The sequence below is a fragment of the Danio rerio genome, chromosome 10 (genome assembly GCF_049306965.1).
Source record: "Danio rerio strain Tuebingen ecotype United States chromosome 10, GRCz12tu, whole genome shotgun sequence".
NCBI classification, from domain to species: domain Eukaryota; kingdom Metazoa; phylum Chordata; class Actinopteri; order Cypriniformes; family Danionidae; genus Danio; species Danio rerio.
The window spans coordinates 11,582,496-11,609,644 of record NC_133185.1 but is presented as its reverse complement, the minus strand read 5'-3'; the positions used below and the strand labels follow the sequence as shown (position 1 = coordinate 11,609,644).

The following is a 27,149-nucleotide window of genomic DNA, read 5'->3' as shown; positions in this document are numbered from 1 at the left end:
TTACTTGCCCTGCCCAAATTTTCACTGGCCCCACCAAAAAAAAAGAAGTTAATAGCTATTTGAATGTGCGTGTGTGTGTGTGTGTGTATATACACACACACACACACACACACACACACACACACACACACACACACACACACACACACACACACACACACACACACACACAGTTGATTTTAGAATTATTAGTCCCCCTAAATTATTAGCACCCCTGTTTTTTTTTTCCCCCAATTTCTATTTAACAGAGAACAGATTTTCTCAGCACATTTCTAAACATAATAGTTTTAATAACTCATCTCTAATAACTGATTTATTTTATCTTTGTCATGATGACTGTAAATAATATTTTACTAGATATTCTTCAATACACTTTTATACAGCTTAAAGTGACATTTAAAGGCTTAACTAGAGTAATTAGGTTAACTAGGCAGGTTAGGGTAATTAGGCAAGTTATTGTATAATGATGGTTTGTTCTGTAGACAGTCTGAAAAACAATTAGCTTAAGAGGCTAATAAATTTTACCTTAAAATGGTTTTAAAAAATGCTTTTATTCTAGCCAAAATAAAACAAATAAGATTTTGTTTAGAGGAAAAAATATTATCAGACAAACTATCAAAACTATTTCTTTGCTCTGTTAAACATAATTTAGGAAATATTTTTAAAAGAAAAAACAAAAAACTAAAGGGGGCTAATAAATCTGTATATATATTTACGGTAATTTTTAAAATGTTTTTTAAGGAAAATTATTCAGTTCATCAAGGCTATATTTATAAATGTAAAAAAGGTTTAATTGTTAAATATTTATCAAAATTTGAAATAAGTGCTTTGTTATTGTATGTAGTTTCAAATAAAATCATTACTCCAGACATTATTGATTTTATAACTATTACCATTAATAAATATACTAATAATTAATATTAGTGATTTCTGAAGGATCATGTGACTGGAGTAATGAAGCTGAATTTTAATCTTTAAAATCACTGGAAAAAATGAATAAATTATATGATAAACTACTTTTGAACAGTTATTTTATAGTGCAACATTTCGCAATTTGTATTTCTGATGAAATAATTGCAGCCTTGGTGAGCAGAAGAAGCTTATTTTAACATATTTAATCACACTGACCCCAAACTTTTGACCAGTTGTGTATAGAATATTTTATAAGTGAAAATGTGCACAAAAATTTTAACAACCCACAGACATCTTCACCGAATACAAATCGAGGTCAGACTTTCTCATATATACAGAGCCTCATTTCAATTGTCAGGTTTTGTAGAAATCGATCTATTGAATTAATCAATCTATTAAAGAAACGTTGATTATAATTCTGTATTTTAGGCTTAAATTATAGAGAGACATAGCAGATGAACCGAGACTTCATCAGATCAATGTAAATCTTTCTTACGAGCTGTCAGTGCGGAAATGAACAAAACAACAGGCCTAATACAAAATACTATACGATTAAAATATGGAAAAATTAACAGATAGTAATTTCGGTCAATTTTCCTGACGGATAAACCGAGATCAGGCTGGATAAACAGCTCTTGGTAATATTTCAGCATGATTTCACTTTCGCATTTACCGGTAAGAATGACATCTCACCCAGCTCATCATTCTCTCTTCATATAGCCGTATATATGGCTATTACACAATCATAATACACTGTGATATAGCCTGGGTCGTTAGTTCGTTGCATTGTTTTGTTTTCTCGCTACAATCGATCCGCTCAATAGGACAGAGACCGCGTCTCATTCAGGCGATCTTGGACTGATTGATTTGGCGTGGAAGCGAGCGCAACTGCTGGATATATGCCAAAAAAAACGCGCTAACGGGTGAAACGAGACAGATTCCGAAACAAACGTCTATGTGTGAAAGCACCGTAAGATTGTATTTGCACACAATTGACAGACAGTCGCAGCACGCAGCTCTGGCTCGATCTGGCAGGCAAAAAGGCAGCAGCTGGCCCGATCGGGCCAGTAACATTCTGTACACTGGCCCGAGTGTCTCGCACGCTGGCCCCGGGCCATCGGGCAGTCCTTATTGTCGAGCCCTGTTGCATCACTTAAATTAGCTTTTTTATAAGTTGTGTTATGATTCCCTTTTATACAATTTACTTTGATTTAATTTTAAGAAACAGTATCATGTTTCCTATGTTTTATTAAGTGGTATATGGACCATGTTATACATGGTATGAAATCATACCTTGAAATACAAATAACTTGAACAAATGATATACAGATTTCTTTTTTACATTAAAAAACGGGTTGTGACTATTAATTGATACAAAACTTGTTAAGTTTATTTATATTATGTTGGTTAACTTTATTTTTTACCACACATTTTGTTTCCTTATTTTTAATTGAATTAAATTTAATAATTTTGTATTTATTTTTATTTAATAACATTTATTTATTTATTTTTTATTTTATTAATTTGTTATTTGTTTTGATTTTATTTATTTATTTTTTATTCTTATATTTTGTGTGTGTGTGTGTGTGTGTGTGTGTGTGTGTGTGTGTGTGTGTGTGTGTGTGTGTGTGTGTGTGTGTGTGTGTGTGTGCGCGTGTTTATATATTATATGAAATTAAAATTTATGATTTTTAAAATAATCTTTATTATATAAATATTTTAATTATTTGATCTAACTGAATGCTATATTCTAATTATAAACCATTAAACACAAAACATTTTAATTTACTAAATTTTGGCCTAACTGTGCTGACAATCACCGTTCTTAAGCAATCAAACCTTATTGTAAAGTCTAAAAAAATTATTTTACTTTATATTTAATTTTCTTTAATTCATTATATATTATAACATTATTTAGTGCATTTTTTATTTGATTACATTTTATTTATTATAAAACGCTCATCTCCCTGTCTTTCAGCTACGTCAGGCTTTAGCGGGCAGTTTTTCTCAGATGCAGGAGCCTCTCTCTGGTCTGCTTGACATCCTGGAGGGCTGTGTCACTGTCCAGAAGCCCAAACCCAGCACGCTGAGCCAGTTGATTCTCTCAGAGTTCATGCGCTGGAGGAGCAATAATCCACAGGTTGCTCTGGACATGCTGGATGAAGAGGAGAGGCTGTGTTTACAGCGCCGGGCCCTCGGGCTCCTCACCGACTCTCAGCCCGGCTTCATGGAGCCCCTGCTGGAGGTCTATCAGCTGAAGACACTGAAGCGCCCGCTGCTGCTGGAGCACGTGGACAACCTGCACTGCTGCTGCTGCTTTAAAGAGGTCAGCACACACACACACACACACACACACACACACACACACACACACACACACACACACAACACGCCTCAGGGACTGATTATTTGGTTTCTTATGATTTAGGGATTGCAATATGGACTTGATTATATAAAAATACTGTTAAGTGCACAACATTTCAGATTGTTTTTATTTCATTCATTCATTCATGCATTCATTCATTTTCTTTTCGGCTTAGTCCCTTTATTAAGCTGGGGTCGCCACAGCGGAATGAACCGCCAACTTATCCAGCATATGTTTTATGCAGCGGATGCCCTTCCAGCTGCAACCCATCTCTGGGAATCACCCATACACGCCCATTCACACTCATACACTACAGACAATTTAGCTTACCCAATTCACCTGTACCACACGTTTTTGGACTGTGGGGGAAACCGGAACACCCAGTGGAAACCCATGCAAATGCGGGGAGAACATGCAAACTCCACACAGAAACACCAACTGACCCAGTCGAGGCTCAAACCAGCGACCTTCTCGCTGTGAGTTGATACTGCTTTTTGGCATACTATATAGTATGGAAGAATGCAATTCCGGACCCAGCCCAAGTCTGTTTCTGTTATTGTTGTTGTTGTTATTATTAATATTATTATTGGCTTTCCTTATTAAAATTTAAAGAAATTTTTTTGTTAATGATTTATTTAACATTTTTACATTTTACCACCATATCAAACAACGCTTGTAGAAATAATAATAGAAAAAATGATGAATACAAAAAAATAATAATAAATGAATGAAAATAATAATAAAATAAAATAAAACTTAATTACATAAATAATACGGGGCAGATGCCTACATTTATGCAACAATCTCAATGTTACAATTTGAGTAAGGAAAGATTAGAAACTGATACATTATTATTGTCAAGGGTGATCAGTCTTGATCCAGCTGGTTAATGAAATGGTTTTAAAATATGAACAACTGTATATCGTTTCCCATTGAACTTTTTAACAGATTCATTCAATCATTTATTTTTATTATTTTTTGTTTTTTTGTGGAAACCAGTGCTATTAATCAGCTTAAATTTGATTACATTTTGATTAACCTGGGCAGCACGGTGGCGCAATGGGTTGCACAATCGCCTCACAGAGTTTGCATGTTCTCCCCGTGTTTGTGTAAATATGTTTTTACTAATTTAGATTACTGTTACAATTTTTTATATTACTGTCTGGTAAATAATGCTGCTAATTTGTTGCTAACCTAATTTTAGTTAATTATTTAATAACTTGAGTAATATTTATTAAGCATTATTATTATTGTTGTTTTTATGTTGTCGTTGTTGTTGTTGTTGTTGTTGTTGTCATTTGTAATTGTGTGATATTTAGCATTCATTCATCTTTTCCACAGTAATGTTTAGATGCCTTAAATTACTTGTTAACTCTAGAAAAGTAATGAAAATTGAGCAATAAAAAATTTCTATGATTTCTTTGTTGTTGTTAATAATGAAAAAAATATATACTAAATAAGAATGATTACTACAGTAAATAGTTAATACTGTTGTCAAATAAACAAATACAATTTGAATTTTATACTCGGTGATGTGTGAAATATGGCACCTAAACATTACTGTGGAAAAGAGGAATGTAAGGCAATATGATGTTGTACTACCACCACTACTACTACCAATACTACTAATAATAATAATACTAATCTATCATCAATCATCACCAACAGTGTTGCCAGATATAGCTGACTTTTTCCAGCCCAAAAGCTGTCCAAAACCTGCCCAAACGCACACAAAAAATCATATTCACGATTATTTTTGTCATAATTGTAATTACGATTATTCAAAACGATTACTGTTGAAGTCAAAATTATTAGCGCTTCTGAGAATTTTTTCTTTTTATAAATATTTCCCAAATGATGTTTAACAGAGCAAGGAATTTTAACAGTATTTCCTGTAATATTTTTTCTTCTGGAGAAAGTCTTATTTGTTTTATTTTGGCTAGAATAAAAGCAGGTTTAAATATTTTGAAACCTATTTTAAGGTCAATATTTTTAGCCCCTTTAGGCAATATATATTTTTGATTGTCTGCAGAAACGTTCGAGGTTACAGAAGTAACCCTTCGTTCCCCGAGGAGGGGAACGGAAGTGCCATGAATGGGAGGATTCGGATCAGAAGCCGCTTATCTGGAGAGTATTGAACGGGCCAATGAATGAAATTAATTGGCAGCGTAAGCTTGCGCAGGTGTGCGACATCTGCAATTATCTCAGCATATAAGCACACCTGAAGCCAGCAGACGCCATCCTTTTAAGCTGAAGAGACTTTCAAACAGCTAAGGGACAGTCATTATGGCGACGGAATATGGCACTTCCGTTCCCCTCCTCGGGGAACGAAGGGTTACTTCTGTAACCTCGAACGTTCCCCTTCGCTTGGGGAACTTCAGTGCCATGAATGGGAGAATATGGAAAGCGCCATAATGACTGCACCTTACCAACACCCCCGATGAGGAGATAGTCAAGCAAGCGTGACGCACCCACATCATGGGGGGCGCGGTCCTCCAACGTGTCCCTGGCCCTAATTTATCCTACTTCAACAGAAGTTTACGGATTTAGATATATTTTTTGGGAAGTCGTGAGCATCTAGATAATTCTAGGAAATACGACAGTACGTTGGGAAGCGTGCAATCCCGATAGGGAGGACGCTGCGGAGGCCATCCGTTACCCAAGGGGGGGATAGATGGCAGAATTTACCTATGGACTAGCCCTAAAAAGGGGGAGTACGCATAGCAAAGAGTGGTTAGCGGAGAGGGAAGACACGGGTCCACCCAGGGGGGGGACTTAACCGTGGCGGAATAAGCATATGGGATCGCCTAGTGGGGATCACGCATAGCAGGCACCTATACCCAAAACGCGGGCTGACCAGCGGGCAGACCTACAACGTAGTGGGCCAGCAAGTGACTCCTCCGCTGAGTCAGTGCTGGGGGCCACGGAGGAATCTGCAGGGCTCACCTGACGGGGAACTTTACTGACAGATAAAAAAGGCGCACGTACCTCCGTGTTAGGGAGAATGGCGCAGCAAGCGTGTTTCAACACCCTACCGAGTTGTCTCCTCAATCACCAAAGGGTTACCTAATACCCTTGAGGAAACCGGCTCCACTCGCAGATTGTAAAACCTTGCAAATGTGTTGGGTGTCGCCCAGCCCGCAGCTCTACAGATGTCTGTTAGAGAGGCGCCGCGTGCACGCGCCCAAGAGGCTGCAACGCTCCGAGTGGAGTGTGCACGTACTCCCGGGGGACACGGCTGACCTCGACTCGAATAAGCGAGTGAAATGGCATCCACAATCCAGTGGGATAATCTTTGTTTCGATACGGCACTTCCCTGCTGCCGACCGCCATAACAGACAAAGAGCTGCTCAGATGATCTAAAATTCTGAGTACGGTCCACATAAATGCGCAGAGCGCGAACTGGACAAAGTAAAGAAAGGGCTGGGTCTGCCTCCTCCGGGGGCAGCGCTTGCAGGTTCACTACCTGATCTCTAAAGGGGGTGGTAGGAACCTTGGGGACATAACCGGGGCGGGGTCTCAGGATAACGTGAGAGTAATCCGGCCCGAATTCCAGGCACGAGTCACTGACCGAAAATGCCTCCAGGTCCCCGACCCTCTTGATGGAGGCCAACGCAACCAGCAGAGCTGTCTTCAGGGACAGAAATCTTAGAGATACTGATTCGAGTGGCTCAAAGGGATCGGATCGCAGACTCGTGAGAACGAGGGCGAGATCCCAAGAGGGCATGAGAGGGGGGCGAGATGGATTAATTCGCCTAGCACCCCTAAGGAACTGGATAACCAGGTTATGCTTTCCCACGGTGCCGCCAGCTACCGCGCTATGATAAGCGGAGATGGCGGCCACGTAAACCTTGAGAGTGGAGGGCGACAGCCTGCTGTCCAACTTCTCTTGAAGGAAAGAGAGCACAACACTAATCTGGCAATTTCGGGGGTCTTCTCTGCGAGAGACGCACCATTCAGTGAATAGACTCCACTTCAGGGCGTAGGCGCGCCTCGTGGAGGGGGCTCTAGCCTGAGTGATGGTATTAACCACCGCAGTCGGTAGGTTACCTAAGTCTTCCTCGCGTCTAGGGACCACACGTGGAGGTTCCAAAGATCGGGGCGAGGGTGCCAGATGGTGCCCTGTCCCTGAGAGAGTAGGTCCTTTCTCAAAGGGATCCGCCAGGGGAGGGCCGTCGCGAGGAGTGAGAGCTCTGATATCCAGGTCCGGTTGGGCCAAAGGGGCGCAACTAGCAGAACCTGTTCCTCGTCCTCCCTGACCTTGCACAGAAACTGCGCGAGCAGGCTCACTGGGGGAAACGCATACTTGCGCATGCCCCGAGGCCAGCTGTGGGCCAGTGCATCCGTGCCGAGAGAGCCCTCGGTCAGGGAAAAAAACAACTGGCAGTGAGCGTTCTCGGGGGAAGCAAACAGATCGATCTGGGCCTCCCCGAATCGCGCCCATATCAGCTGAACAGACTCGGGGTGGAGTCTCCATTCTCCAGGGCGTAACAGCTGTCGTGAGAGCGCATCGGCTGCACGATTGAGCGTGCCTGGGACGTGAATGGCGCGCAGCGATTTCAGCCGCGGGTGACTCCAGAGGAGCAGACGGCGGGCGAGCTGAGACATGCGGCGAGAGCGCATACCCCCCATGCGGTTGATATACGCCGCCGCCGCCGTACTGTCCGTCCTGACCAGCACGTGTTGCCGCTCCAGCACCGGTAAAAAGCGGTGGAGAGCGAGGAACACTGCCAACAGCTCTAGGCGATTGATATGCCAATGCAGCTGGGCACCCTTCCAGAGGCCCGCAGCCGCATGCCCGCGACACACGGCCCCCCAACCCGTGTTGGAAGCGTCTGTTGAAACAACAACATGGCTGGACGCCTGTCCTAGAGGCACACCGGCCTGTAGGAACGAGGGGTCGTTCCAAGGGCTGAGGGCGCGGCGACACAGCGCAGTAACCGAGACCCGGTGTGTGCCCGCGTGCCATGCGCGTCTGGGGACCCGATCGTGAAGCCAGTGCTGAAGTGGTCTCATATGGAGCAACCCGAGCGGCGTGACGGCGGCTGCGGATGCCATATGCCCCAGGAGCCTCTGAAAGAACTTCAGTGGGACCACTAGTTTGCTGTCGAGCTCCCTCAGACAGTTCAGCAACAGGCGAGCGCGTTCCTCGGAGAGGTGCGCTACCATGGTGATCGAGTCCAGCTCCATCCCGAGAAAAGAAATCCTCTGCACGGGGGCGAGTTTGCTCTTTTCTCGGTTGACCTGAAGCCCCAGTAGGCGGAGATGCCGAAGCACCTCGTCCCTGTGCATAATCAATTGCTCCCGCGAGTGGGCTAAAATCAGCCAGTCGTCGAGATAACTGAGTATGCGAATGCCCGCGAGCCGAAGGGGCGCTAGGGCACCCTCCGCGAGTTCGGTGAAGACCCGCGGAGACAGAGAGAGCCCGAAGGGGAGGACCTTGTACTGCCACGCTCGACCCTCGAACGCAAACCGCAGAAATTGGCGGTGGCGTGGAAGAATGGAGACATGGAAATACGCGTCCTTCAGGTCTATGGCTGCAAACCAATCCCGAGGGCGAACGCATTGGAGAATGCGCCTCTGCGTGAGCATTCTGAACGGCAGCTTGTGCAGACAGCGGTTCAAAACGCGCAGATCTAGGATTGGCCGTGACCCACCGCTCTTTTTGGGTACGATGAAGTATGGGCTGTAAAACCCACTCTCCATCTCGGCTGGAGGAACCGGCTCGATTGCACCCTTCGCCAGGAGGGCAGCAATCTCCTCTCGCAAGACAGGGGCGGACAGGGGGTTGACCCTGGAGAAATACACGCCCGTAAACTTGGGGGGCCGTTTCGCGAACTGAATCGCGTAACCGAGTCTGATTGTGCGTATGAGCCACCGCGAGGGGCTGGCCCGCGCTAACCAGGCAGGCAGAGCCCTCGCTAATGGAGTCATCGCTACAATCGCTGACGTACCAGCGGTGGGGCAGCGCGGAGTGGGTGTGCTGATCCGGGAAGCACGAGGGTCCCGCGGAAAAGCTGGAGGAGAGCGATTCGCTCTGGCTCCGCACCCTGACTCCGGAGAGGGGGCTGGAGGGCTGAGGGAAGGGAGACCGTCCCCCCAGCGCTCGTGAGCCACTGGCGAAGCACGTAGAGTCTGCGAGCCGGAAGGCAGCGCGTCCCGGACTGGCAGAACTTGTGCAGTCACATCCGGGGAAGGGAAAAAGTGCTCTTTTACTGATGTTTTGGTGGCACTGAAAAGTACCGTTGTTATCGGGGCCCCGCCCTCCAGCGGGGAAAGAGCAAGTTTCCTCTTCTCCGGATGGCCTGTCTCAGGGACGCTTCGCGGTCCGTTTACCGGACTTAACGGCGCCCTGGGCAGGAGGGGCTGCCTGCTTTCGAGGTGAACGCCGCGCCCGCTTGGCCGGAGGCGCAGGCGGGGGCGGGGCAGCAATCGTTGGCGGGCGCCCTCGGCGAGGAACAGCGGAGGTGGATGGCTCGGCGGGCGGAGCGGGCTTACGGCCACGCCGATAGATGACATTGCCCATCGCATCCGACTGCTCTTTCACCGCCTTGAATTCCTGGGTGAATTCACCGACGGTGTCGCCGAACAGGCCAGCCTGGGATATGGGCGAGTCAAGAAAGCGAACTTTGTCAACGTCGCGCATATCGGCCAGGTTTAGCCAGAGGTGGCGTTCCTGAACCACAAGTGTGGACATCGTCCTCCCCAGCGCACACGCGGCGGACTTAGTAGTCCGAAGAGCATAGTCGGTCGCGGTGCGCAGCTCATGTAATAAGCTTGGGTTGGACCCGCCCTCGTGCAGCTCGGCCAGCGCCTGCGCTTGGTAGCGCTGGTAGGTGGCCATCGCGTGCAAAGCAGAAGCAGCCTGGCCCGCAGCCTTATAAGCTCTGGCTCCGAGGGAGGCAGACAACCTACAGGCTTTGGACGGGAGGCGGGGCAAACCCCGCCACGTAGAGGCGCCGCGCGGACAAAGATTGACCGCGATAGCGCGCTCCACTGACGGGATCGCCTCATACCCCCTGGCAGCTCCGCCGTCAAGGGCGGTGAGGGCGGAGGCACTCGCAGCACGGGCAGAGAAAGGTGCCCTCCAGGACTGCGTGAGCCTACTGTGCACTTCCGGGAAGAAGGGGACGAGAGGCTTCGAAGGCTTCGCCTTCTGGTCCTCTACGTAGCACCCATCTAGTCGGTCCGGCCGCGGAGCTGGGGGATAAACCATCTCCAACCCCACGGCCGAAGCAGCCCGGGAAAGCACGGCTAACATGTCCGCTTCAGGATCCGATTTGACAGCGCTCACCTGCCCGGAGGGGGCGAGCGGGTCCGGATCTTCGTCGGACAGTGAAAGCCCACCCTCCGATGCCGCGGAGGACATCTGATCTCCGGTGTCAGCGAGTGTGAGAGCTACCATCTGGTTAGACGGATCACTCTCACCACCCGAAGCTTGGATGGAGCGCCGTGAGGAGCGAGAGGTCCGCGAGCCCGTGGGCGGCGGATTAGCTCCCGCTGAAACCCTCAGATCTGCCCGAGCGCCCGCTGCTTTTTTAGAACAGGAGGCAACTGGGGTGGCTCGCTCTCTTGCGAAAGTTAGCCGCGATCTTAGCTGTGCAACGGTCATGGCATCGCAATGACGACATGAACCGCCCGCGAGCACCGCATTAACATGCTGGACCCCCAAACATGCAATGCAGTGATCGTGTCCATCATCCGGAGACAGGAAACCCCCGCATCCAGAAACGCACAGTCGGAGCGCCATCCTGAAAAGGACGTGCTGCACGACTGTGTTGCTCTTTTAGGAAAGTTGCAACTATACGCACCGCTCTGGAGGACCGGACCCAAAGAACCGCAGGCAAGGGAGTAACCCAGCTCGACCGTCTGCCACCGCGAAGACCCACTCTGGACCGGGAGACACACTCGTTCGCTCTGAAGTGCTGATCAGCAAGAGGAACCCTCATCGACTCACTCAGAAAGGATCTGAAGCGAAAAGGATGGCGTCTGCTGGCTTCAGGTGTGCTTATATGCTGAGATAATTGCAGATGTCGCACACCTGCGCAAGCTTACGCTGCCAATTAATTTCATTCATTGGCCCGTTCAATACTCTCCAGATAAGCGGCTTCTGATCCGAATCCTCCCATTCATGGCACTGAAGTTCCCCAACCGAAGGGGAACTACTGTTATACAATGACTTGCCTAATTAAGCCTTTGAATCGCACTTTGAATTTGAATGCTTGTATTTTGAAAAATATTTAATCAATATATTATGTGCTGTCATCATAGCAAAGATTAAAATAAATCAGTTATCAGAAATGAGTTATTTAAACTATTATGTTTAGAAATGTGTTGACAAAAATCTTCTTTCCATTAAACAGAAACTGGGGGAAAGGGGTAGCTAATATTCAGGAGAGCTAATAATTCTGACTTGAATTGTATACAGTTATTTTCCTCCCTGCAAAGGAAAGAGAAGTAAATACAATAGAATAAAAAAATGAAACAAACTGTGCTTTAAGCATCTTCACTGTAAGAAAAACACTTAAGCTACAAAAGTCCTTCAGTCAAGAGCAGTGAGGGATTTTCTCCTTTTGGTATTTGTTTAACTTTCATGTTTCTTTTGATCCTCAACTCGTTTGTTTATTACACAAATGAGGGTTAATATGAATAATCACTAAACATCACGTTTTGACACCTATTTGACCATTAAAGCGCTCACATTAAGATGACTTTAGATGTGTGCCCTCTGCTCGTCACAGTGTGCGAATGAAACCGAATGCTGACCGCATGTTTCTGACTGTGTGTGCGCGCCGCATACACAGGAGCATGCGGTTTAGTTTGTGCTTTTAAGGGCAACAAATGTTTACTACTGGAAAAGGTGCATTAAATAATAATGAATAATCGTTTATCTTGATTAATAGTTTTTCATAATCATCAGAAGCCGAAATCGGATTTTCGATTAATTGCACAGCCCTACAAAATATTAGATTAACCTCTTAAGGCCCAAGGTGTTTTTTTACATGCATTTTTTTCTCTTTGCTATTTGGGCTTATTGGAACCTAATTAAAATAAAACCTAAGTATCATGTTTAATATGATGTAGTTTTAGAGAAAAATTATGTATATATATATATATGTATATATATATATATATATATATATATATATATATATATATATATATATATATATATATATGTATATATATATATATATATATATATATATGTATATATATATATATATATATATATATATATATATATATATATATTAATATATATATATATATATATATATACATATATATATATTAATATATATATATATATATATATATATATATATATATATATATATATATATATATATATATATATATATATATATATATATATATATATATAAATATATGTGGACTCGTGGTCAGAATTTACATAAAACACTTTTTTGAAAGCATATATAATATATTAACATTTTTTAAAACATTCTGACTATCAAGGAGTAAAAACAACATTTTGCCCATTTTGGACAGTTAAAAATAGTGTTTGGGACATTTATGCTGCAAAACAGTTGAAGGATGACACTGTATGTTTGTCACAAAATATAAAACATTCAAGTTATTTTATATAGCCACTTAAGAGCTAAAATGTGCTGTCCACATATGTAGCCACTAAGCCCTAGGAGGTTAATATTTGATTTGGTTTTAATTTATTTAAATCAAAATTAACCTAGTTACTTCAACTTTCATAATTTTTAACCATAAAGCAACCAAAACCAGCAGTCACAGAACCACAACATAACCATATCACATCGAAACACTGCCGCCTCTTGCCCACACACTGCACTTATTGTTGTGTATTATAAGAGTATGTTTTACCTTTGAAATGGGGTTTGGTTTCGCCCCATTTGGCGTTTAAAATTCTTTTGGATATAATTAGGTGCTGCTTATCGATCAGACAACACTTCCAAGTTTATTCTTGCTGTCAGTTGCGGAAAAAATTATTGATAAAAGTGTCACGATTAACCGCGGTTTAACTGCAGGCGCAGTGTGATGTGCGTGCATGCGAAGGGAGTCAGATTTGTCAGAGGAGTTAGATTTTGATATAACTTTCCTTCACCTTCTCTTGCAAGTGAGCTCACGAAGTTTGTGCTATGCACTGGTTGTTACTAACTAAATTTGTTTGTTGTAGCACAGTTATGTTTTGTTAAATAAGTTGCATGTAAAATTTATGTTTCAAAACTGCGCAAATTTTGTCAATCAAATTCAAAAACGCCCAATCTGGCAACACTGATAAACAGTATCATTGATTTAATGAAACAATGACAGTATTGTGTGTTTTAAATGCATGTTTTAATAAATGTATTCAATAGATTATGTATTGCAGTCCTGGTAAAACCAGCGAATGCTGTAAATGTTGTGTTTTGTGTCAGGCGCTGGTGTTCAGTGTGAAAATGGAGCTCCAGTCAGATCTGGATATGGAGAAGGTGAGTCTCTGTTCATCTGGACTGTTTTATTTCTGTGTGTTTGTGTGCTGTTTTGTTGATGTGTGTTTTATGTTTGTCAGATGTGTGTTCCTCTCATCCTGCTGGACAAGCTGTCTCTGGCTGAGCTCTATGTTCGTCATCATCCAGATCTGCAACAGAGACTCGTATCCCTCCTGGACTCCTGGTGCCGGCCAGACTTCAGCACACAGACACTCATCAGGTCAACACACACACACACTCGGCAGTATTTATTAAATCCATCAGTATTTATTCATCCATCTTTTTTTCAATACATGATTTCCCTTACTAGTTATGGTTTTACTGTGGTCTGTTTAATTTTAATTTTATTTAATTTAATTTTTGATTTTTATTAATTCAAAATAGTGTAAAGGTGATGATGATTGTTATAGTGTGCCCTGTTATAACATTAATAAATATAAAATAATAATTAATTAATAATTGTTACCTTAGTTTTATTAACCAATATACCTCATTAATTATTAATAAAATAAATGATTGTCTTTGTATTTACCTCTACTACTAATTTATCACTATTAGTAGTGATGTGCAATGAGTGTTTGGATCAGTGATGCTGATAGTGAGCTGTTGTGTGTTTCAGTCAGTTTCCTCAGCTGGTTCTCTCCAAACATCATTCAGACCAGATTCAGCCCAAACTGCTCAGCAAACACGTCTTCAGGCTCATGGAGAAGTTCCACATCGACCCAGGTGTGTGTGTATGTGTGTGTGTGTGTGTGTGTGTGTGTGTGTGTGTGAGTGTGTGAGTGTGTGTGTGAGTGTGTGAGTGTGTGTGTGAGTGAGTGAGTGTGTGAGTGAGTGAGTGAGTGAGTGAGTGAGTGAGTGAGTGAGTGAGTGAGTGAGTGAGTGAGTGAGTGAGTGAGTGAGTGAGTGAGTGAGTGAGTGAGTGAGTGAGTGAGTGAGTGAGTGAGTGAGTGAGTGTGTGAGTGAGTGAGTGTGTGAGTGTGATTGTGTGTGTATGTGTGATCATACATGTGTGTGATTGTGTAACCGTGGTGCCGTTGGGTGTGTTTCAGGTCTCTGCCCGAATTCAGTCTACAAGAGGAAGTCAGACTCGCTGAGGTTTCTCATGTACAAAACCTTTGTGGAGGTGAGAAACTTCCCTTTTTTCCACCGCCCTTTTTACATCATAGCGCTCACAAACATGATGAAATCTGCTCTCTCTGTTCACATTGAGTTCTTGTGCTGCATTCAGTTGTGTTTTTTCTTGTGCCTGTAATGAATGTGCACACTGGGCGTGTGACACTTTTACAGCCTGATTACAACCCAATTTACAGAATAAAATTATAAAAATACAAAAAAAAAAAATAATAATTTAAGAAACTTGTTGACGCATCTAGGTAGGGCCCTTTTTATGATGCAACTTCCTTTTTATGGTTTTTGTCGCTGCTTGTCAGTTGCTCCACGTCATGTTCATTTTGTGAACAACTTTTTCAAATATAATCTATATAAATATAGAATTTATAGAACAATTTTGATTTAATAGTAACATTAAAGTAACATTTTTTCAAGGGAAATAATGAAAAATAAGTATAATACAATTAGAAACAAGTGGTGCTCGCTGCAGAGCCATTTGGGCGAGCTGCGCTCCACCTTTTTTGCACTTCTTCTACGAGTGATGTCACTGGGGGTAGGGTTAGGGGTGGGGTTGGTGTACGCATTAAAACAGCTTACAGGAGGCAGAACGAGAGCTCATGCTCCCCCTCGCTGGAGCTCAGCTCTGCTCAAATGGCTCTGCAGCGAGCACCCTCTCATTAGAAAGGATGGCAATCTTTTTTATAGCTATTTTTCCATTCATTTTTTTTTATAACTTTTTTTTCTTTCTTTTTTCTTTTTATTCATTCTTTTTACTTTTTATTCATTTCTTTTTTCTAACTTTCCTTCTTTTTTCTTACTTTTTAATTTTTTTTGTCTTCTATTCAATTTTTTTTCTTTCTTTCTGCGCTTATGAACTGAATGTACTCGAAACAAAAAAGCTATAATTTCAAAACTGCAAGGTGACTGTACAGACCAATATTTACAATTTCACATAAATCAGCATGCAAAAAACTAATTATTTCCTTTTCTTCATAGCAAATTAACATGCAACTTGACTGTTATATAAAAATAATAGGTTAAATAACAAAATGGGATTAAATCAACAAGCGAGTTAAATATATGTTAAATAAAATGAAAGAGCTAAGGACTAAAACCAGCTTAAATGTTCTTGAACAAAACGTGTTACAATAATGTGCATATGTTCAAATGTAATGTCCAAAAAAGCCATTTTTAGAGGTGTTTTGACAGTTCAGAGCCACTGTACAAGCAAAAAGCTAAATACAGATAGTACATTTTACTTTTGAAAATGCAGCATAGATTCATCCTGTTTGGTGTTGTAGATTCTTTTGTACACATGTACAGTAGCTGCTGCTTGTCAATCAGATAACGCTTCTGTGCTGTCAATTGCAGGAAAAACTATCCGAGAAAAGTAAAAAAAAAAAAAAAAACTCTATGAGTTTCACTCAACTGCAGGTGCAGATTTGTCCTCAGAGGCAGATTTTGAAACCCCACCTGAGCGTTGAGCACAGATGACTTTTTAACAAACACAGAGCAAAATATAAAGACAGATTGTGGCGGTGAGTTGAGAACCCCTATGCTGGATTTAGTGACTGGCGCACCTCTCTCCCGTGCTGCTGTGAAGGCTGTCAGATCAGATGTGTGTGTGTGTGTGTGTGTGTGTGTGTGTGTGTGTGTGTGTGTGTGTGTGTGTGTGTGTGTGTGTGTGTGTGTGTGTGTGGTGATAACCCTCACGTGCGCTCGTTATTATCAATATGAATATTCCGATCAAACTGAATACAATCCTAAATCAACAACACATGGCAAGCAACACGTTGATAATAACAAATAATCATATTAGATTAAAAACAGCCCAACAAGTTGTTTAGCACATGTGCATCTCTGCTATTTTGTTTACACATGTAATATTTTTCCTCAGGTGATTTAAACCAAAATACACAATGACACTCAATCAAATATATCTACAATGATAAGGAAAATGGTTACCTACTGAGTTATTGTCGCACAGCAGTACCACATAATGATATCAGACTAATTTTGTTTTGAATCGGATCGATTTTTTGTTGTTGTTGTTTTTTTAAGATTTTTTTGGCCTTTTTGCCTTTATTAGATAGGACAGTATTGAGACAGAGTGAAGTGGGGGAGAGAGAGAGAGTAGGGTAGGGAAATGTCCTCGAGCCGGGATTCGAACTCACGACGCCCTGACGTGCTTCTGCACCATATGTCGGTGCGCTAACCACTGGCCGCCGTATGTATCGTGCATAACTAGCTAAAACTTCATTTGCTTTTTTACTTTTGTTAACAGATGACATCCAAATGAATAAAATGCATTTTAGCCTTATTATGGGCCCTAATACACACACGGCACAAAATGGCACAACTAGACATGTTTGGTGCAATTTGTTGCTATTTTTAGACCAGCACAACCCTAATTTTCATGTTTTGCGCCACATTGTTTAAATAGCAAATCTATTTGCACCACTTGACTCATGGATGTGCTAGTCTATAAAGGAGGTGTTTTAAGGTGCATTGTTGGTGCATTGGTATTTTGAGGAACTGAAATAGACTGCTCTAAAGTGCAGTGCAGAGTGCGTCAGTTATGCTCCTATGCAGTTCCAAATGCTCACACATTCTTAATACACACAGGGTGTACAGCAATACACAAATATCTTTATATATGAAAACAAATAAAGGATTAAAATGTTACAAAAATTATTATTTTCTACATAAATATAAAAACCACTACGTCCATACCTTCTTCATCTTCAGTTCAATATACTGAACTTTTTTCAGTTTATTAATGACAATTTGCATTTGTATAATGTTGTTAACTATTAGCAGTATTATTTATTATATGCATATTTATATTTGTTGCAATAGAAACAAGTTTATATTTGTCCATCTGTCGGGTTTTGAAGACGTATGCATTTGGGGCGTAAGAATAGGATGTGTGTTTGGATATAACTCAATTTTTTGACCATACTTTGATGTTATTGTTAATTTATTCGTTTGCTAGAAATTAGAACTGAATTCAGAAATTGTTTTGAAACAATTTTTTTTTTAACTTAACAAACAAGATTAATTGTGTAGGCTTATGGATGTCTTGTGTTTCCTTATTCACGAAAGTAAAGGAGTAAAGTAGAGTAAAGTTTTTTACAGTTTTTTCGTTAGTGGAGCTTTCAGTTTTTCCACTCAGTTTTTTCACTTACAAAGTCCGCCATGTAAATAGTAAATGCTGCATAGCACTATGCACCTGACTCTTAAAGGGAATGAGAGATGAGACTCATTGATTTAATGCAAGTTATGCTCAAAACACACCCAGAACTTAAGAGAATAAGCACAACCCTGTTAGACCATGCGCCAGGGCTCAGAGCATATTTTTCCATCCTTAAAATAGCAAAAGTGGATTCAGACACATGCATATTGTTTTTGTGCTTTAGATTTAGTTCGTTAAAATAGAGCCCTATATATTTACTGCTGAATATATTGTGTCCTCAAAAATACATTGTTATAGCGGTGAAATGCATTGCAAAAATTGTATACTGTCTGACAGTTTTTTACAAGCGTCTGATTTATTGTCTTTGTCTGACAGAAAGGCATGTCAGAAGAGAACTGGAGAGACCATGTGCAGGTACAATAATACTCCTCTGATTCACCACTGAAGCAATATTATGGGGATTTAAATGAGTGTGTGTGCGTGCGTGTGTGTGTTTGATTGTAGGCCATGATTGAAGGTGATTTGGAGCTGCAGGTTCAGCTGGTTCAGCTGCTGGTCAAACACTGCAGTCTCAAGGCTGCTGCTCAGTGGTCTGCACATTACAAACTACCCAGAAACAGGCTTCCCATTGGAGTCTGGGACAAAATTCAGAGCCTCTCTCCCCAGCAGTTGTACGTACTAAAACACACACACACACACACACACACACACACACACACACAAACACACACACACACACACACACACACACACACACACACACACACACACACACACACACACACACACACACACACACACACACACACACACAAATATTATACACACTAAATTATGTTTGTAAAGACACCGTATTATAACTACTTTAACACTCAAATAATACCACACACAGTAATGGCTTTAAATGTACTTTTTATCCATACATCTTTATTTTCTTTTCTGCTTTCAAACATTCATCACATGTAGAGATTGTGTGGATCATTTACAGTAAATTCAACTAATCTGAACCACTGAAAACACTTACACATGCAAGTGTATTTGTGTGTATGTATTTATATATTAACACTGATTGTGTTAAACAATCACAGTTTAATTAAATATATATATTTTTGACATACATATTTAAAAAAATATAAATAATTTAATCATAATAGTAAAAATGATATACACTCACTGGCCACATTATTAGGTACACTTGTCCAACTGCCTATTAGCGCAAATTTCTATTCAGTCTATCACAATGCAGCAACTTAAAGCATTTAGGCATGTAGACATGATCAAGACAATATGCTTCAGCTCAAACAGAGCATCAGAATGGGGAAGAAAGGTGATTTAAACGACTTTGAACATGCCATGGTTGTTGATGCCGAAAGAGCATATTTAAGAAACTGCTGATCTACTGGAATTTTCACACACAACTATCTCTAGGGTTTGCAGAGAATGGTCCGAAAAAGAGAAGATATCCAGGGAGCGGCAGTTCTGTATGCCCAGTTGCCTTGTTGATGCCAAAGGTCAGAGGAGAATGGCCAGACTGGTCCAAGCTGATAGAAAGGCATCAGTAACTCAAATAACCACTCACAACCAAAGTATGCAGTAGAGCATTTCTGAACGCACAACATGTCGAACCTTGAGGCACATGGGATACAGCAGCAGAAGACCACACCGGGTGCCACTCCTGTCACCTGACAACAGAAACTGAGGCTAAAATTTGCACAGGCTCACCAAAATTGGACTATAGAAGATTGGAAAGATGTTGCATGGTTTGAGTCTCGTTTTCTGCTGCGACATTCGGATGGTATGGTCAGAATTTGGCATCAACACCATGAAAGCATGGATCCATCCTGCATTGCATCAATAGTTCAGGCTTGTGGTGGTGGTATAATAATTTGGGGGATATTTTTTGGCACACTTTTGGCCCATTAGTACCAATTGAGCTTCGTATCAATGCCGCAGCCTACCTGAGTATTGTTGCTGACCATGTCCATCTCTTTATGACCACAGTGTACCCATCTTCTGATGGCTACTTCCAGCAGGATAACGCGTCACATCATAAAGTGGGAATCATCTCAGACTGGTTTCTTGAACATGACAATCAGTTCACTGTACTCAAATGGTCTCCAATGTCCCCAGATCTCAATCCAATAGAGCACCTTTGGGATGTGATGGAACTGGAGATTGGCATCATGGATGTGCTACTGACAAATCTGTTGCAACTGCATAATGTTATCATGTCAATATGGACTAAAATCTCAGAGGAATATTTCTATTACCTTGTTGAATCTATGCCACAAAAGCAACCCGGTACTAGTGAGGTGTACCTTATAAAGTGTCCGGTGAGTGTATATTAGTAGTAATATTATAATCATATATTATATTAGTCTTTGAAGATTGACAATCCTACTAAACCATGCATAGTTTTCATGCATTGTAAAAAAATTTTTCATCAAACTGTCGAGTAACACGGTTTCTAATACTTGGCGACTCTGACAATTAAAATTTTTATTTGGTGTGTGACAAGTGTTCATTTTTGTGCCCTAAACATAACTGTTTTCTTACCTTTTAGTATTTGTGAAAGTAGTTTGCCTTCCAAGAACGGCCAAATCTGTACACACACACACACACACACACACACACACACACACACACACACACACACACTCTGACAAGTGTATTTCTATCATAGAGAGTTGGGTTCTGTTAGCGGTCCACCAGAGTCCTGGGCGCCTCTACAGTCTGATCAGGAGAAATACTACCAGCTGCCTCTGCCCAGAGAGAACGTCCACTTTGTAGAGACACTAGAGGAGGTTGACAAGTGCAGAGAAGCTGTTTTAAAGGTAACACTACTACTACTGTACCTTTAATATTATTTATTTAATAAGCTATGTTATGATCAGTGTTGGGTAAAGTTACTTTTCATGTATTAAAATCATGTTTCTATTTTAATCTTTAAAGAAAGTATGCAAAAACAACAGAACACGTACTTTCATATTACTTTTCTTAAAAAGTTATTTGAAAAAACTGACTCAAGATTGTAATATATTACATTTAAACATAAATTTTCCCAACACTGGTAATGATTTTTGTTTTTCTGTAGTTGAAATTGTGACGTGATATGCTACAAAGCAGTGATCATGGGGGTATAAGCAAAACCCATTGGGCAGTTGATGTTGAGAAGCTGAAAATAACTGGTTAAAATACCAATCAGATTGATGTCAAAATCTAAATCATTACAACACACATCTTTGGACAATACAAATCTACCCAAATCACCCAAGACCGCTATATTGCACATTGATACGTTTTTTTGTTCAAAAAGTCAATTGAACATTTTCGATACTCTCCGATGTTGTTTTTAATCCCTATGTCTTCGATATGTAAATGCAGTGCAACCATGTGATCAAACAAACGAGATTGAATGCGACTTTATGTTAGCAGATACAGATGCATTCTGGTTTCCACTATTTGTCTCAATATGTCATTATTTCTCAGTCGGGCTGTGTGGTTGGAATGGACATGGAGTGGAGGGCCGGTTTTGGCACAGTGTCGTCTCAGCGCGTGGCTCTGATCCAGCTGGCTGTACAGGATCAGGTGTTTCTGCTGGACCTTTGTGCTCACGCCATCAGCCACCACAGCACCACCGTGGACTTCATTAGGGCTCTGTTGTCCGACAAGAAAATTCTCAAGCTGGGTAGGAGAAATAATCTTAATTGAAGGCATAAAGTGTTTTGTGTGTGTGTGAATGCTAAGTTACGCGTAAAATGTATGATTGGCATCATTGGTCAGGGGGGTCTTATTTCACTGCATGTAAAAGTGTATGTGACAAAAAAAGACTTTTCATCTTCATCATCATCATTGCTACAATGTTTTGGTTGCATCATGTGACATCCTGTCCTGTTATTGATTTGTTTTGTTATTTTTGGGGTTGCATTATTAGAGTTCCCTCAAAAATGAAAAGTGCTGTTAAAAGGTTGTTCAGAACTAAGGCTAAGTTCACACTGCGAGGCTTAGTGCTCAAATCTGATTTTTTTTTTCCAGATCAGATTTTTTTTGCATGGCTGTTCACATTGCTCTTATCAATGTGGCCAATATTAGATTTGCAGTGCAAACAGCATGGTCCTAAACTGACTTGTCTATGCCCACAATGTGTATACTGCATGAGTAAGCACGTTGTCGGATCATGCCTATATGATTATTTTCCCTTTCACAGACAACCGAAATGTATTTCATGAACTGTAAAGGGTTGTTCTGCTACTACTAATGTGTATTTCAGAATTTGAGACCTAAAATAAGTCTCTTGTGATTGAAAACACTGATAATTTATGATTTATGACAACCAAGGTGTGAGTCTTTCTGACCACTGGTGTAGTAAACTCATCAAGAGTTTATGAGCAGCCGCAGACTGAACTGTGTAGAAGGAGTTGGTTGATCTCCGTTTGCAGAGTTTTTAAATTTTACTTCGTTATAAAAAACAGACACGTGCAGGGGTGTTGGGTGCTTAAGCACCTGCCCTTTTTTCTCTCAGAGAGAAAGTTCCCCCTCCTTTGCACACGGATCCCCACTCGCAACTCCCACAACGCTCTTTGGCTTTGCGATCAACCCGTGCCTCAATCATTAACCAGATTAGTTAAAGGGTCACGAAACACCAAAAACACATTTCGTATATGTGTCCCACACTACTAAAAACACTTTTAAGACACCTATATTTCACTAAAAAGTGTAAATTGGTTGTTTTAGCGTTATTTCAAGTAAATTCGTACTTCCGGTTTGAAACAAATTTTTGAAGCTGCGTCACGGTCATGACATAATAGCGTTGTATTCCAGCATGCAGACTGGACGTTTGTGCCAGAGTGTGTCTTATTACGTCTTACAGCCTGCTGCATTAATGCATGAGTAAAGCTTGGTTCAAACCAAGAGCGACCAGTGCTCTTTGTTTATTCAGTTTGTTCGTATCGAACTAAGTTAACTATAGCACCGAGTGTAAACATGTTAGCACCACAACCAAACTTTAACCTCGTGTAGGGTTTTTACCGCATTTAGTGACCGGAATAACACACTTTCTGACGCTACCTGCCGTGTGCATCTAAGTTTCCGGGAAATGCAGAGTTTTTTTTCTCTCATTCGCCGTGCGGTATCAAACATTACATGAAAAATACATGCTTAGAGCAGATCCTCGAATCAAATATCTCGTTTGTCGCAAGGGGCATGAATGAATTCCCTGAATGAAAGAGCCAATCTGCTGTTAAAGTCCAACATTTAATAATTTGGCAAATAATTCGACTACAGATGTCCATGTAGGTTAAACACCATCACTTTCTCCTGTGTGTTTATTTTGACTCTGAAACTCGCGCGTGCCCAAATAGACACTCCCACACCCTCCCACTTTAGTTCCTCCGACACTCCTCCCTAAACAGAGCTGGACACGCCCACTTTTCTGACTTTTTCCAAGAACACCCTGCTGAAACAAGGGGGTTTCATGGCCCTTTAACAAGCACCAGTTTTGCCTTTAAAATCTTTTTCAACATGAACAACCAACTTTCTGTAATACTGTAATCGCCTTGTGTGCCATTCTACTATGATGCTGAGGAGTGGAGGATGTTTGTAGCACAGAATGATGATGCATGTTGCTCAAAGATTATGTAAAAGTCACATGAAATCCGATATAACAGTTCACACCTAAATGTTTAGAGATGGTGTGACCAAAGTCCCTGTAAGCATTCTATTGTCTTTGGTATGACACAATGTGTACCTATGTGTGCGGTTGATGTACCCCTTGATGCTTCTCACGTCTTTGTTGCAGCACCAGTGGCACTGAAATTATGCACCAAAATTCATATGCTGATTCGGTCCTGTGCACACCGGTTACATAGGTACTGGTGCCATAATGGCACTGGGTTTTGATACCAAACCCTGGTGCTATTGGTCTTTGCTCGACTTTCTGTCTTTGGAGGATAAGCGAGCTCTCAGATTTCATCAAATATATCTTCATTTGTGTTCTGAAGATGAACGAAGGTCTCTGGGGTTTGAAACAACTTGAAGAGTAACTAACAGCAGAATTTCATTTTTGGGTGAACTAACCCTTTAATATAAGGGGTGTTGGCAGCATATGAAATTAGGCTGTTATGTGTACCTTTTTGACAGGGAACATATTAGTTTTTTTATCATATCAAAGCTACCAAGTGTGAATACAGTCTGACAGAAATACAAGGTATACTTTGGGTTTCATGAGGCTTCCGTCGGTAAACTGTAGGTGAACTGCCAGAAAAGATGTTCAAATAGAAATTTCCACTTTGGGTAGCATTGCTAGATTGTGTATGTGTGTATTTAGGCTATGGGATGTCTGGAGACTTGCGGAGTCTGGTCAGCACGTGGCCTGATCTCAGGGAGGAGCCCATGAAAATGGAAGGAGTTTTGGACTTGCTCCTCATTCATCAGGAGGTGCTGCTGCTAATATCTATTTAAATTCTGATTAAGCAGAAATATTTAGAGATCATTACCTGATGTTGGAACTTGTGTAGATTCTGTCTACTTTTGACCTTTGTCTCTCCAGCTTCAGCGGTGCTGGTTGGGCAACAAAGGGTGCAGGTCTGTGGAGGTGAGTGAGGGACCTGCTGAGAAGGGCCTAAGTCTGCTAGTACAGCAGGTGTTGGGAAAACCACTCAACAAATCCGAGCAACTGTCTAACTGGGAGCGCCGGCCGCTGCGGACCAGCCAACTCCGCTATGCTGGTAACCCACAATTCATGTTCTAGATGGTGGCAAGATATGTTTGATCTTTCTCTCATTGTCTTTCTTTTGTGTATCTTAGCTGCAGATGCATACTGTTTGCTAGACATCTACCTCATCCTCTCTCGAGATCCCAAAGCTTTTGGATTGCCAGAGGATCTTCGCTCTATTCCCACAGCCCAGAAGCCCAAGAGCCAAGAGGAGAAAAAGCCCAAAGACAAAAAGCAGTTTAAAAGAAGAGAGGTCAGTTTATGGGTCTGTGAGCCTCTGACTGTGCTGTTTATGAGCCTGTAGACCAGAAAATTACTCTGTTGTCATAGTTACTGTCATAAATTTCAATATAAAACTAGCTGATGAGAGCATGTGGAGTTTGTGTAATGCAGAAAATAGAGGGAGTACCATATATAAAATGTATGCAATATTTTTTTCTATTCATTTTATAATTTGACATTTAAAGCTGTTACATATTTTACGTATTCATTCGTTAATTTTTCTTCGGCTTAGTCCCTGATTCATCAGGGTTCGCCACAGCGGAATAAACGTAATAAAAAATTATGTTTTATGCAGCGAATGCCCTTCCTTAGTTTTGGGAAAATACTTTATGTATAATTTATCACAGGGCTATTTATGCTTTCAGATACATACATAATGATTTTAATAATAAAATCTTTTGTTTACATTGCACTGAAAGGCACGCACAACTCTCACCGCTACAGTGTGAATTGTTTTCTACTGGATGCGCCTGCTAAATGTCAAAATAATGTCAACTTCACCTTGAAGATGGAGTATGTTTTATCTTTAGGGTCGGCAGAAGGTGAATGAGCCGCACTCTGTGGATAATGACTTTAAGGTGAATTCAGATTATCAAGGGCCCACCATCAAGCCGCCAGAGCTGCGAGTTGTATGTGACAACATGCTGCAGGGTCTGGGTCGTTTTTTGCGTTGTCTTGGAGTGGATGTCAAAATGCTGGAAAACACAGATGACCATAAAGTAGCAGCAGAGGTTAGTCAACTCTTTTTAATATTTAATATGACTGTATTAAGTAAATTTAAATAAAAAAAAAAGTGAGACAAAAATGTAAGTGAACCTTCAGGGCATGTGGTGTCCTGCAGGGCTCGGTTCTGTTTAGCACTTACATGCTCTTATTAAGCCAAATAATGTCAAATAAGAGATATGTCTTTTAAGGCTAGGCAGTAGCGTTTCACCGTGAGCCGGTGAATTCAGACAAAACACAAATTGTTTGCAAATACGACAAAAAGACATTTACTTGCACAGAACAACAAATATGATGCACGTAAACCATTAGCACAGTGAAAAACTAATGTCAAAGACATCAACGCACAAAAAAAATAAAAAATTAATAAGCCAAACCACGCAGAGCAGATTATTTGCAGCTACGCTTGCTCCAACAAGTGCTCCAGGGGATCATATGGTGCATCAGTGTTTTCATAGCGAAAGTGTGAAGATGTTTTTCAGGTGTTTTGTTACAGAAGCGGGTATTATATTATTTTTACCCTCTCCTTTTCAAAATAGTTAATGCATATTTTAATCATTTGCTTATTATTATTGAATATTTAAAAATGTTCTAGATTATCACTTTTTAAGTGTGTCACGCTGATACTTACACTAATTAATTATACAAGTAATTTTAATTATTCACCTTCATAATCATGTTCAACTCCTGTCTCTATCCTACTATATAATTAGTAATTTTATAATCAGTATTTTATGCCAGTGGTCAGTCCCCTGAAGCAGACCACCTCTGTACACACTGCTCTCTGGTTTAGGAAAGGCTTTCCTTTCTTCAACAGCCATCTCAGTTCTCAGTTACAGATATTTTTTCAGCAGGGGACATTGTAAATGTTCAAATACCTTAGCTTACATAAGAACACATAGATATGCTGATATTTCTTTTAAAAAAATTTGTAAAATCCCAGCACAGTCACAGTTTTATTTTGTTTATATTAATGAGTCTTCTTTAGTTTGTATTATTATTTTTTTCTTTTTTAGTTTTTTTTTAAAATAGAAATTTAGTTATGGCAGAAAAAATAGGTCTCTTTACCTTAATTTTTTTAATTGTGTAAAAACATTATGACTAAATCATATCGTGAGATTACATTGTAATTTGTATTGAATTGTGAGTCGGGTGAATTGTTACATCCCTACTTGGCACCTTAATCTACAATGGTCAGCATATATGAGTACACTTCTCACAAATCTCTTATCTAAATGAACATTTTATGTAGGATGCTTTACAATATAATATTTGTGCATATACATTAGTTTTTTCAATACTGAAGTCAAATCTGGAGCTAATCTAACAAAATAACTTACAATAATGGTTCCAAAATTAGTAGCCCAAATATATATG

The 27,149-nt window shown here is 41.0% G+C and overlaps 1 protein-coding gene across 5 annotated transcripts in view; it reads left to right on the top strand.

The window, feature by feature from the left end:
- exd3 (exonuclease 3'-5' domain containing 3) overlaps positions 1 to 27,149 on the top strand; it is a 104,777-nt gene that overhangs the window by 17,297 nt on the left and 60,331 nt on the right. For all 5 annotated transcript variants that reach the window (XR_012386155.1, XR_012386153.1, XR_012386154.1 and 2 more), the window contains exons 4-16: positions 2,891 to 3,238; positions 13,693 to 13,746; positions 13,827 to 13,966; positions 14,366 to 14,472; positions 14,799 to 14,872; positions 18,431 to 18,469; positions 18,560 to 18,726; positions 20,739 to 20,889; positions 21,545 to 21,743; positions 24,381 to 24,490; positions 24,603 to 24,780; positions 24,860 to 25,020; positions 25,580 to 25,780. Coding sequence is in view for 2 of the 5 variants with exons in the window: in XM_003199307.7 (XP_003199355.3) it covers positions 2,891 to 3,238; positions 13,693 to 13,746; positions 13,827 to 13,966; positions 14,366 to 14,472; positions 14,799 to 14,872; positions 18,431 to 18,469; positions 18,560 to 18,726; positions 20,739 to 20,889; positions 21,545 to 21,743; positions 24,381 to 24,490; positions 24,603 to 24,780; positions 24,860 to 25,020; positions 25,580 to 25,780 (1,929 nt within the window). In the remaining 3 variants the exon portion in view is untranslated. The remainder of the gene's footprint in view (positions 1 to 2,890; positions 3,239 to 13,692; positions 13,747 to 13,826; positions 13,967 to 14,365; positions 14,473 to 14,798; positions 14,873 to 18,430; positions 18,470 to 18,559; positions 18,727 to 20,738; positions 20,890 to 21,544; positions 21,744 to 24,380; positions 24,491 to 24,602; positions 24,781 to 24,859; positions 25,021 to 25,579; positions 25,781 to 27,149) is intronic.